Raw genomic sequence first — 13,060 nt, forward strand, 5'->3', positions numbered from 1 at the left:
ATCCCGCCTTCAGTTTGGGACCAAATTCCACATTCCAACTTGTTGCCACGTGCCCATAACGTTGTCTAGTGTGTTTGGACGAGAAAGTCTGCAGATGCCGGGGTCCAGTGCAGTACACAAACGTGCTGGAGAAATTCAACGGGTCACGCAGTACCCACAGGAAGTAAAAAGGTAACGAACGTTTTGAACCTGGCTCCCTTTGTCCAGTATATGTGTGACCTGTTCAGTTTCTCCAGCACATTTGTGTTTTTTTTAAGTTAATTTAACCAGTATCATTGCATCTTCCAAACCATCCCTCTCCCTCCTCCATGTCAAAATCTCCTGAGACCCAGCCCAAATATTGGATGTAGTTCCCAGAACCAACCATTCAGACCTGGAGCTATTAAACCCCTCTGACTCCCAGATGAAAGTCCTGAATATTAAACCTGGACTTTCCTCGATCCTGCTAAAATCTCAAGGCAATGTTATAAATTTAAATGATAAATTTAGATGTGCAGAAGAGTAGCAGGCCATAAGACCATGGGACACAGGAGCAGAAATAGGCCATTCAGCCCATCGGGTATGCCACACCATTCAATCATGAGCTGATCCATTCCCCCAGTCAGCCCCACTTTTCGGCCTTCTCCCTGTAACCTTTGATACCCCCAGCTAATCAAGAACCTATCAATCTCTGCCTTAAATACACCCACTGTCCTCCACAACCGCCCGTGGCAACAAATTCCACCACCCTCTGGCTGAAGAAATTCCTCCACATCTCTGCTCTGTGGGTGCCCTTCAATCCTAAATTTGTGTCCTTCACTAGACTCTCCCACCATGTGAAACTACATTTCTACATCTTCTCTGACCACGCCATTCACCATTAAAAAGATTTCAATGAGATCCCCCTCGCTCTCATAAATTCCACGAGGCCTTGCTGCTCTAATACCCCAGTTAACCTACAGACCCCATATGTTTTGAAGGGTGGGAGGGAACCTATGTCGGTCACAGGCGGTGCTTGATTCGGACACAGAGTACTGGCACTGTAATAGAGTGGCGGTAACAAGTCTATAGAGAGTTTATATGTTCTCCCCATGTATGTGTGGGATTTCACCAGGGGTCTCCGGTTTCCTCCCACCAATCAAAAAAAGCGTACCGGGGGTTGTAGGTTAATTGGGGGTAAATTGGTTGGCATACATTAACTGTGTTGTAATCATTCATGTCCATAGATACACTGCAAAGGTAGAATTGATGATGTTCTGATTGGAGCCCCAAGTTATTATTCTCCAAGGGGTGACTTGGATGGCCATTCCCCAAGGCTGGGAATGAGCACAGACAGTGGAGATTGGCTCCACGTTCTCTCATTCCTCAATCTCTCTGTTTTAGCTTCTGAAGACAAAGATTCCGCGACTCCAGAGAGACTGGGAAGCCTGTCACCTCCGATCATCACAGCCAACTCCATTCGCCTCTCCTGGACCCCAAACAGGACCTTCGACTCCTACGTGATCCAGTACAGGGTCCATGGAATGCAGGAGACCCAGAACGTCACGGTGGCTGGAGGGAAGAGAGGGTACCTCATCGTGGGGCTCCGACCCTCCACCAGATACACCATCTATCTCTACGGGATCACGGGGTCTGTGCGCACCCAGCCCCTCACCACCCACGCCACTACCACAGGTATTGTGAAGTAGTCCGGACCATCTCAAAGGAAGGTGTCTCTTCTCTATCTTTCTCCTTTGAATTTCAGGGACACATCTGTAATCTGGCAGTGGTGGCCAGGACCGTTAGCTCAACAGGGATGTGCAAGAAGTGCTGTGAATTACCTCAGGGAATCTGTACAAACTGGGGTGTTGATCCTGCATTAAATGATAAATTTAGATATACAGCATGTTAACAGGCCACGTCCATGAGACATAGAAGCAGAAATAGGCCATTCAGACCATCGTGTAATCCCCAGCATTCAATCATAAGCTAATTCCATTTTCCCACTCAGCCCCACTGCCCGGCCTTCACCCCATAACCTTTGATGGCCTGGCTAATCAAGAACCGGCCAATCTCTGCCATAAATATGTACAATAACCACCACAACCACATGTGGCAGCAAATTCCACAGATTTACCACCCTCAGTCAGAAAAGATTTCTCCGCGTCTCTGGTCTAAGTGGATGGCCTTCAATCCTGAAGTTGTGCCCTCTTGTCCTAGACTCTCCCACCAAGGGAAACGTCTACATCTACTCTGTCCATCCTTCTCAGTAGAATTGATGATGTTTTGATAGGAGCCCCAAGTTCAGATGCCCCAAGGGATGATTCAAATGGCCAGTCCCAAGGCTGGGAATCAGCACCGTCAGTGGGGTTGGGCTTCACATTCCCTCATTCCTCAATCTCTCTGTTTTAGCTACTGAAGACAAAGTTCCCGTGACTCCAGAGAGACTGGGCAGCCTGTCACCTCCTATCGTCACAGCCAACTCCATCCGCCTTTCCTGGACCCCAGACAGGACCTTCGACTCCTACCTGATCCAGTTCAGGGTCCATGGAACGCAGGAGACCCAGAACGTCACGGTGGCTGGCGGGAAGCGCGGTTACCTCATCGTGGGGCTCCAACCCTCCACCAGATACACCATCTATCTCTACGGGATCACGGGGTCTGTGAGCACCCAGCCCCTCACCACCCACGCCACTACCACAGGTATTGTGGAACAGTCCGGACCATCTCAATGGAATGTGTCCCTTTCTCTGTCTTTTTCCTTTGAGTTTCAGGGACACATCCGTAATCTGGCAGTGGCGGCCAGGACCGTTAGCTCAACAGGGATGTGCAAGAAGTGCTGTGAATTACCTTAGGAAATCTGTACAAACTGGGGTGTTGACCCTGCATTAAATGATAAATGTATGTATATAGTATGGCAACAGGCCTGACAACCATGAGACACAAAAGCAGAAATAGGCTATTCGGCCCATCGAGTAAGCCCTGTCATTCATTCTTGAGTTTATCTATTTCCCCACTCAGCCCCACTGTCTGGCCTTTTCTCCATAACCATTGATGTCCTGGCTAATCAAGAACCTATCAATCTCTCCCTTAAATACACACAATGATCCGGCCTCCACAACCACCTGTGGCAACAAATTCCATAGATTCACTACCTTCTGTCTGAAGAAATTCCTGCACATCTCTGTTCTAAGCGGATACCCTTCAATCCTCAGGCTGTGCCCTCTTGGCCTAGACTCTCCCACCTTGGGAATCAATGTTTCTACATCTATTCTGTCCATGCCTTTAAACATTCAAAATGATTCAATGAGATACAGCCCTATGTTCTCCTAAATTCCACAAACCATTACTGCTCATATACACCAGTTAACCTCAAAACACGTATGTTTTGAAGGGTGGGAGGAAACAAGTGCATCCAGAGGAAACTCAGGCAAACACGGGGTGAACGTCAGTGACAGACTGGGTTTAATTAAACCGTGGGTCACTGGTGCTGGAATTGCGTGGCGCTAGCCGCTACATTAACTGTGTTCTCACTTTTCACGTCCAGAGACATTGTGTAGGTAGAATTTATGACATTCTGATAGGAGCCCCAAGTTCTGGTGCTGCAAGGGGTGACTTGGATGGCCATTTCCCAAGTTGGGAATCAGCACGGACAGTGGAGATGAGCTTCACGTTCCCTCATTCCTCAATCTCTCTGTTTTAGCTTCTGAAGACAAAGTTCCTGCGACTGCAGAGAGACTGGGCAGCCTGTCACCTCCGATCGTCACAGCCAACTCCATCCGCCTCTCCTGGACCCCAGACAGAACCTTTGACTCTTACCTGATCCAGTATAGGGAGCAGGGAACGCAGGAGACGCGGAATGTCACGGTGGCTGGTGGGAAGAGAGGGTACCTCATCATGCGGCTCCGACCCTCCACCAGATACACCGTCTATGTCTACGGGATCAAGGGGTCTGTGCACTCCCAGCCCCTCACCGCCCATGTCACCACCACAGGTATTGTCGATCTGTCCAGTCTCCCTCAATGTTATCAAGTCTCTCTATCTACCGTTCACCATTTTGGGGATGCGCCACAAACTTGGCTGAGGTGCTTGGGTCATTACTGCCATTGGTAGTAAAAACATAAAAGTCTGCTGACCCCGTGGTTCTAGTAAAAACACAAAGCTGGAGAAACACGGCAGGCCAAGTACTGTACTTTATATGATGACCATAACTTGATGAAGGGCTCAATCCCAAAACCTTGGTATCTTTACCTTTGCGATATAAAATACTCTGCTTGACCCGCCGAGTTATGCCAGCTTTGTGTTTTTATGTTACTGCCACAGATTTGCACTGAAAATCTGTGAATTAGTGTGGAAATATCTGCACAACTTGGAGCAAATCATTCCTTTCACGTCTGTCTTGGCCACACGTCCAAACAGCCAGGGGTGTGGCAGGGTTAAGGTGACCACAGATTTCGACCTTGAGGCAAGGGATCAAGAGCTTGGCCAAGGAAGGAGATATGAGTTGGGACAGCAATTACAGGCCTTTCAGCCCACCATGTTGTGCTGACCCATAAATATCTACCAAATTTTTTTAATCCTCCCTCCCAATGTTTAAGAGGTTTGGGGTCTGCGCAACTGCCCCCCAATGACAAAGCCATTCAAGTTGGGGAATGTCACAAGATCCAAGTTGCAGAAGGACGCAGGAGTTACCACTTGAAATGGGAGTTTGCTGGATGCAGTCTATTCTGGAGCAGAGAGAGGACCATGCCTTTGAGACCCATGGACATACTCCATTATTAACTGAGATTGTGATGAATCTCAAGTTCATGATCATCTAACTGTGCATGTACAACCCGATGAAACAGCGATTCTCCGGTCCCCAGTGCACACACTTACACACACCATCACTGGGAGGGGAGCAGACTGCACCAGGTGACACCCTCAGAGGGAGTGACACCAAAAATGACTGTCTATAAAGTTTTTCTGCAGTGTTTCAGCAGAAATTTATTATTTTTTATAAATATATCCCTGTCATCACTTATAACAACAAAAAGATTTTTCGTCAGCCCAGCTTACGTGTATCAATGTACCTACAAGGCTAAAACTCGATGCTCATTTACTTTCTGAACCTCCGGTTAAAGCCGTCGTTATTAACCAATGACAACAATGCTTTGAATCACGTGGTTTTGCCTGCGCGCGCCACAAGCAAGCACTGTTGTTTTTGTTGCTGCCGGTGTCTTTATAGTCACTGCTTTTATCAAACCTTTGGGTGTTTTATCTCACTGCTGTCGCCGTTACATTCAGTGATATACGGGAATTGCTTTTTACATGTAACATTGGTACAAAGAACCACTAAGGTCTGGAACGGAATGAGGTCGATGGGGCAGGGGGAGGTGACACTATGAGTTACCACTCTGGGTGACACCAACCCTAGTGAAGCCTCTGGACACAATACACAGACATACAGATATATTTTTAATTTTTATAATTAGACCTACAGCATGGTAACAGGGCCCTTCCGGCCCATGAGCCCGTGCCACCCAATTACAACCAATTGACCTACAACCCCCGTATGTTTTTGAATGGTGGGGAGGAAACCAGAGCACCTGGATGAAACCCAAGCAGACATGGGAAGAACGCTCAAACAATCAGCACCGAATTCAAACCCAGGTCAGGGCGCCACACCAGCGTTGCCCTAACCGCTAAAAATAAATCTATAGGGCTAATTAACTATTATAGAATACCATTCATCAATTTCACAGCCTGCAGGAAGAAGGTATTTCCCAACCTGGCGGTCCTGATTTTGATGTTCCTGTACTTCCTTCCTGATGGTAGAGAGTCAAAGATCCTGTATTCTGTATGGAAAGGGTCCTCTTTAATGCTTTAAGTCCTATTTAAGCAACATTCCCAGTAAAATGTTGTCACTAGAGGAAAAGGAGAATTCGGTGATCTTTTCGAACATTTTGTTGATCCTCTGTGTTGATGTCCTATCTGATGCTTTTCAGCTCTCATACCACGCAAAGATGCAGCCAGACAGGACACCTTCAACAGTGCTCCTGTAAAACGTGGTCAAGATGGGGGGGCATTGCCCTCATCAACCACCTGAAGAATTGTAGGTTGACTGAACTCCATTAACCTGCGACGTTTCTTAGTCAGTGAATCCCATCAGCCAACAAAGCAATCATTTTTATTTTGAGACACATAGCAACAGGCCTTTTTGGCCCACGAGCTTGTGCCACCCAATTAAACCACGACTCCAGTAATTTTTATTTTTGAAGGGTGGAAGGAAACCAGAGCACCCAGAGGAAACCCACACAGGCAGGGGAGAACCTACAAACTCCTTACAGACAGCACCGAATTCGAACCCCAGTCACTGGCGCTGTAATGGTGTTGCACTAACCACGACACTGGCCATGCCAATCCATCTTCCAAAGATGTCTTGAAAATTCTAATTAGAGTATCACATAACTTGCTAGATTTCAGGGTCAAAGCCACGGGGAGTGATGTTATTTCTTAATGTCCTAAGTTGATATTTGGACAGAATTTTTATTTTCTGGGGATGTACAGATTACTGATAAGTGCTGCTGTGGATCTGTTAGAAGGTCAAGTCCCACAGTTGGGAATCTCTTCCACGATCTGCCCCTTGTGCACAGTACTGGTGGGCTCCATGCCTCCTCATACCTCTATATGTCCCTTTTAGCTTCGGAAGAGAAAGTTCCCATGGCTCCAGTGAGACTGGGCAGCCTGTCACCTCCGAATGTCACGCCGACATCGATCCGCCTCTCCTGGACCCCAGACAGAACCTTCGACTCCTATCTGATCCAGTACAGAGTGCAGGGATCGCAGGAGACCCGGAACATCACAGTGGCTGGCGGGAAGAGATGGTACCTCATTGGGGGGCTCCGACCCATCACCAGATACAGTCCGGACCCTCTCAACGCATCTCTCTGTTTATCTGCCATTCTCCATTTCAGGGATTGGCCAGCAACCTGGCAAGGTCATCAGTGCCACGGGGTTGCACTGGAAATCTGTGAATTAGTGTGAAAATATCTGCACAACTTGGAACAATCATTCCATTTACCTCTGTCTGAGCCACACGTCCCATTTATAGACCTCCTGTCATGAGTCCAAACAGCCAGGGGTGTGGCAGGGGTTAAAGTTACCATGAGGTTTGGCCTTGAGTCAGGGGGATCAAAAGCTTGGTCAAGGAAGGAGAATTTGAGATGGGACAGCCATGGAATATCACAGCACAATTCAGGCCCTTCAACCCACAATGTTGTGCTGACCCATGTATACCTACCAAAATTTTAAAAAAAGAAAACCTCCCTCCCAATGCTTAGGGAGTTTGGGGTTTGCGTAACTACCCCCAATGACAAAGCCATTCAAGTTGGAGAACGTCAAAGGGTCCAAGTTTTAGAAAGACACAGCAGTTATATTGGTCTCTGCAGTTAATGGGAACTCGCTGGATATGTTGGGCACAGTCTATTGTGGAGCACGGAAAGGACCACATCTACAGTCAGACGATCATCTCAGCCATTTTGACGATCCTCCGTAATGATGCCCAGTTCGATGCTTTACAGCTTTCGTCCCATACAGTGATGCAGCCAGACAGGATGCTCTCTATTGTGCTCCCTGTAAAATGTGGTCAGGATTGGGGGTGGGGGGGGAGGTGGGTCGATAGCCTTGCCCTCCTCAACCTCCATGATCCTGTGATGTTCCTAGTCAGTGAATCCTACTAGACCTACAGCAATGATAACAGACCCTTCCGGCCTATGTGCCCATGCCACCCAAATACACGAAATTACCCTACAAACCCCATGTGTCTTGGAGGGAGGGGAAGGAAACTAGAGCAACCAGTTCAAAGGGGAGAACATACAAACTCCTTATAGACAGCACTGGATTCGAATCTGGGTTAAGGGTGCTGCAATATCATTGTCCCAACCTGCCTGCCCTAAATTCTGGGTTAAATTATATTTTCTAGCATCTTTGTTATATGTGATAGAGAATATTAATTTACACCTGCACTCCGTGATTAGAAGTGTTTCTGAACTCGATTCCTGAAAATCTGATCATTAATTTTCATACAACATCTGCAATTCCAGACCCACTAAGCAGTGGGAATAGTTTACCACTAACTGCCTTATGTGTTCCCAGAATAGGACAGCAACGCCTTTACAGCGCCAGTGATCGGGACCAGGGTTCAAATCCCGCGCTGTCTGTAAGGAGTTTGTACGTTCTCCCTGTGTGTGTGCAGGTTTTCCCTGAGGGCTCCGGTTTCCTCCCACCGTCCAAAATGTACTGGAGGTTGTTGGTATATTGGGTGTAATTGGGCGATGTGGGCTCGTGGGCCAAAATGGCCTGTTACCGAGCTGTATATCTAAACTTAATTTTAAAAATATATATATGTTTATTTAATGTCTTGAAACTTCCAATCAGAGTATCCCGTAACTTGCTACATTTCTGGTTCAAAGTCATGGGGAGAAATGTTATTTCTTGATCTTCTAAGTTGACGTTCGGACAGAATTTTTATTTTCTGGGGATGTACAGATTTCTGATGAGTGCCACCATAGATCTGTTGGAAGGCCAATTACCCAAGGTTAGGTATTTCTTCCACCCTCCCCTTTATGGGCACAGTACTGGTGGGCTCCATGCCTCCTCTTACCTCAATATGTCTCTTTTAGCTTCTGAAGACAAAGTTTCCACAGCTCCAGTGAGTCTGGGCAAGCTGTCACCTCCCAACGTCACACCGACATCGATCCGTCTCTCCTGGACCCCATACAGAACCTTCAACTCCTACCTGATCCAGTACAGGGTGCGGGGATCTCAGGAGACCAGGAACATCACAGTGGCTGGCGGGAAGAGAGGGTACCTCATCGGGGGGCTCCGACCCTCCACCAGATACACGGTCTATCTCTACGGGATCTCGGGGTCTGTGCGCACCCAGCCCCTCACCGCCCACATCACCACCCCAGGTACTGTCAATGAATCTGCTCCCCCTCAACGTGAACCTGTTTCTTTTTGTCCATATTTATCTGTTCATTTTCAGGGATCCACTTCTAATCCGGTGGTAGCCACTCAGAAATATTTTACCACAGGTTTGTGATGAAAGAGTTGTCAATTAGTGCAAAGAATCTACACAAACTGGGTGATGGTTTCATATAAAACACATTTGGAGAAACTCAGCAGGTTAAACAGGTTACTTTATATAGCAAAGATAAAGGTACAGAACCAATGTTTTAGGCCTGAGCCCTTCGTCAAAGTACGAGCACCTGAATAAAGTAGCGGGACGCGGGGCAGGGGGAGGAGCACAGGCCTACGATGACAGGGATCTCTCAATGGCCAACCATTTCAATTCTGCACCCCACTCCCGCGTCGATATGTCTGTCCATGGCCCCATGTCCAGAGGCCACTCATAAATTGGAGGAGCATCACCTAATATTCCACCTGGACAGCATTAACATCAATTTCTCCTGATGCTGCTAGACCACTTCCCATTCTCCCTCTCTTCCCCATCCCTCTGTCTCCTTTCCTCCAGCTCTCTGCCCCCTTTCCTCTCCATTCCCAGAGCCATCCCCCTGTTGCCCTTCCTCCCTTATCTACCTATTACCTTCTGCCTGTGGGACTGTGCCCCTCCCTCTCCACCGTTTTATTCAATGCCTACATTGCACTCGTACCTTGATGAAGGGCTCAAGCCCGAAACATTGGTTATGTATCTTTATCTATAAAGTCCACTGTGTGACCTGCTGAATTTCTCCAACATTCCTAACTTCACCCATGGTGTCTACACACTTGGATGGTATAATATCTTTGATTCCCTCCACCTCTGTATCAGCTCCAGTTTATCGGCCACTCCATAGAGAAAGGAGATTTGATTCAGAGCCAAAATGGGGTTTATTGTCATTAATGACTATAAATTATGATTTTGTAAATACAAAATTTTTAAAAATAAACAACTAGTGCATAAAGGGAGAAAAGGTGTGGGAATGTCCACAGGTTCTGGACCCCTTCCCCTGCCTGTTCCTTTAATTCAGGAGCTCTCACACCTTGAAGAATGGCTTAGGCCTGAAACCTCTGTAGACGCTGCAAGTCCTGCTGATTCTTCCAGCATGTCTGTGTTTTTATTTCCGTAGATTATCGATAGCACTAATCAGAATTTATTGTCATGAGCCCATCATGTCTCTGTGGCAGCATTTTCTATAATTTTCTTTGAAAAAAAATTAGTGCAAAAACAAGAGAAAAGTGAGGTCGTGTCTGTGGTTCTTCGTCTGTTCAGAAATCTGATGGCGGAGGGGAAGAAGCCGTTTCTGTACTGTTGAGTGTTAGTCTTCAGGCTCCTGTGCCTCCTTTCCGATGGTAGCATTGAGAAGAGGGCATGACCTGGGTGGTGGGGACTGCTTCTCCCTTTAGGCACCGCCTCTTATAGATGTCCTTAATCGAGTGAAGACTGGCGCTGGCTCAGTTTTACAAACCTCAGTTTCCTCTTCCTGTCCTGTGCACTGGCACGTCCCACGGGCAGTGAGAATGCTGAGTGACCAAAGGAAATGCTCACACTAACCAACTGAGACTCTTGTGTTTACGAAACAATATATGAATACTTGTCCTTCAGGTGATGTCTGATAGTGTCTGGTCGCACTGAGGAACAGAAAACATCAGGTAATACTTGTGCAATCAGATGACAATAATCTTGACTTGGCCACCATACCAGTCAGTGATGCCACCAGATAGAATGTTCTCCTGTAGAAATTTGCAAGAGTTTAAGGTGACAAAGCAAATCTCCTCAAACTCCTCACGAAATATAGCCACTGACGAATCTTCTTCATGATCGCATCCACCTGATGTGCCCAGCATAGAACTTCAGAGATTTTGGCACCCAGAAATTTGAAGTTCCTGGCCCTCTCCATTACTGACCCCTCAATGAGCACTAGTTTCCCCTCCGGAAGCAACATTATGTAATGTTGTGGCATCTGGGAAGGGGATCAAAGTCACTGAAGGAGTCTCTGGGTAGAGGGAATCAGGCCACGAACCTTGACTCTTTTTAAATATTTTATTTGAAGTTGAACAGAACAATATTTACTACAATTTAATACATATATAATGGGATTAATCATTTTTATATAAAAAAACCCCACCCTCCCCAACGACCCAGCTAATGCCTTCCCTCCCCCCTTCCCCGGCATCCACAGAATGGACCGAGACTTCACATTTTAACATCAAATATGAGCTCTGAAGTTTAGCAAAGAAAAAATATTTATCTCTCAAATTATATGTAATCATTTCTGAAGGAATACAGGCTTTCATTTTGTTATGCCATCTTTTCATCCCTAAATTCAAGTCCAATTTCCATGTAATAGCTAAACACTTTTTAGAAACCGCCAATGGTAAGTGCAAAAATTCAATTTGATACATATTCAATTTCAATCTTAAAGCTATTGATTTAATATCTCCTAGTAAAAACAACATTGGGTCAAAAGGTAAATTTATTTTTAATATCTGCTCTAAAAATAATTTAATTTGTAACCAAAAACTTTTAACCTTTGACAAGTCTATGTTGAGTGGAAAAAAAGTACCTACCTCTTGGCTGCATCTAAAACATAAATCTGAAGAACTAAGTTGAAATTTTTTCAGTTTATATGGAGTCAATTGATGTAAAAAATTGTACTGCACTAAAATGTACATTGATTACATTAGTCATACTGTCTTTACACATATTTCTCCAAACATTTTCATCAATATTTCGATCTAAATCCAATTCCCATTTCATTCCTGATTTATGAAGATCAGGTTTAGGCATTTTATTTTGTAACCTGGAGTTATTAAATTTAGATTTAGACACAGTGCCATCCAATTACAAGCAATTGACCTACAATCACCCCTCCCCACCTACATTTTGAAGGGGGAGGAGGAAACCGCAGTCCCACGCAGACACGGGGAGAACATACAAATTCCTTACGGCCAGCACCAGACTCAAACCCCGGTCCTTGTTGCTGATATAAAAATTTGGGTAAAATGCTCATTTTAGTAGAATTAATACGACCAACCAAAGTTGTAGACGGGGAGACCAATGTGTGAAGGATCATTTCACATTTTAGTAAGTTATGAACATTTTCTTTGAAAAGGTGTTTATGACTTTTAATGATACCCAGATAAATTAAATGATTTTTCACAATCTTAAAAGGAGAACTAGTGTACACTGAAGCTGATGCATTCAAAGGAAGAGTTCACTTTTATATAAATTTAAGTTGAATCCTGAAAACTGACTGAACTGAGAGAGCAGGAAAAGAATGTTTCAAACCTTATCAATGATTTTTAAAATTAAATTAGAACCATGGCCCTTAATTAGCTTAATTTGCTGTTATTATAATTTGTATGAAAGTTTTCCAAATCTCTACATGCAGAACTTTGTTATGAGACCCATGCTCAAATGTTTTGACACTCCCTAGTCACAGAAACTCTGACTTTCGGGAATGGTTTCCCTGCCAGTTCAGTTTCCTGGAAAATGCCGAAAATCCCATTCATCTCGCTAAATTCCAGCCAATGTTTTAAAGTCCTTACACAGGGAGTAGGAAGAGGGGTTAACTTTATGTGAAGTGATAATTTCTGTAGGTGTTCATGCAAAGCAGGTTCCAAAGGTTGGGAATCTCGGTTGTGCGGGGATTGGCATTCATGGCCTCCATAGCTACTCGTGACCTCTATTCCCGTTTTAGCTTCTGAAGACAAGGTTCCGGCTACGCCGGTAAGACTGGGCAGATTATTAGCCCCGAATGTCACAGCAAACTCCGTCCACCTCTCCTGGACCCCAGACAGGACCTTCGACTCCTACCTGATCCAGTACAGGGTCCATGGAACGCAGGAGACCCAGAACATCACGGTGGCTGGCGGGAAGCGCGGGTACCTCATCGTGGGGCTCCAACCCTCCACCAGATACACCATCTATCTCTACGGAATCACAGGGTCTGTGAGCACCCAGCCCCTCACCACCCATGCTACTACCACAGGTATTGTGGAACAGTCCGGACCATCTCAATGGAATGTGTCCCTTTCTCTGTCTTTTTCCTTTGAGTTTCAGGGACACATCCGTAATCTGGCAGTGGCGGCCAGGACCGTTAGCTCAACAGGGATG

The 13,060-nt window shown here is 45.9% G+C and overlaps 1 protein-coding gene across 1 annotated transcript in view; it reads left to right on the top strand.

The window, feature by feature from the left end:
* The window catches only part of LOC138753014 (tenascin-X-like), a 161,621-nt gene that overhangs the window by 56,349 nt on the left and 92,212 nt on the right, over nt 1-13,060 (top strand). The window contains exons 38-42 of the mRNA XM_069915608.1: nt 1,363-1,653; nt 2,371-2,661; nt 3,662-3,952; nt 8,622-8,912; nt 12,645-12,935. Coding sequence (XP_069771709.1) covers nt 1,363-1,653; nt 2,371-2,661; nt 3,662-3,952; nt 8,622-8,912; nt 12,645-12,935 — 1,455 coding nt within the window. The remainder of the gene's footprint in view (nt 1-1,362; nt 1,654-2,370; nt 2,662-3,661; nt 3,953-8,621; nt 8,913-12,644; nt 12,936-13,060) is intronic.

This window comes from Narcine bancroftii, chromosome 2 (assembly GCF_036971445.1).
Source record: "Narcine bancroftii isolate sNarBan1 chromosome 2, sNarBan1.hap1, whole genome shotgun sequence".
In the NCBI taxonomy this organism is placed as follows: Eukaryota; Metazoa; Chordata; class Chondrichthyes; order Torpediniformes; family Narcinidae; genus Narcine; species Narcine bancroftii.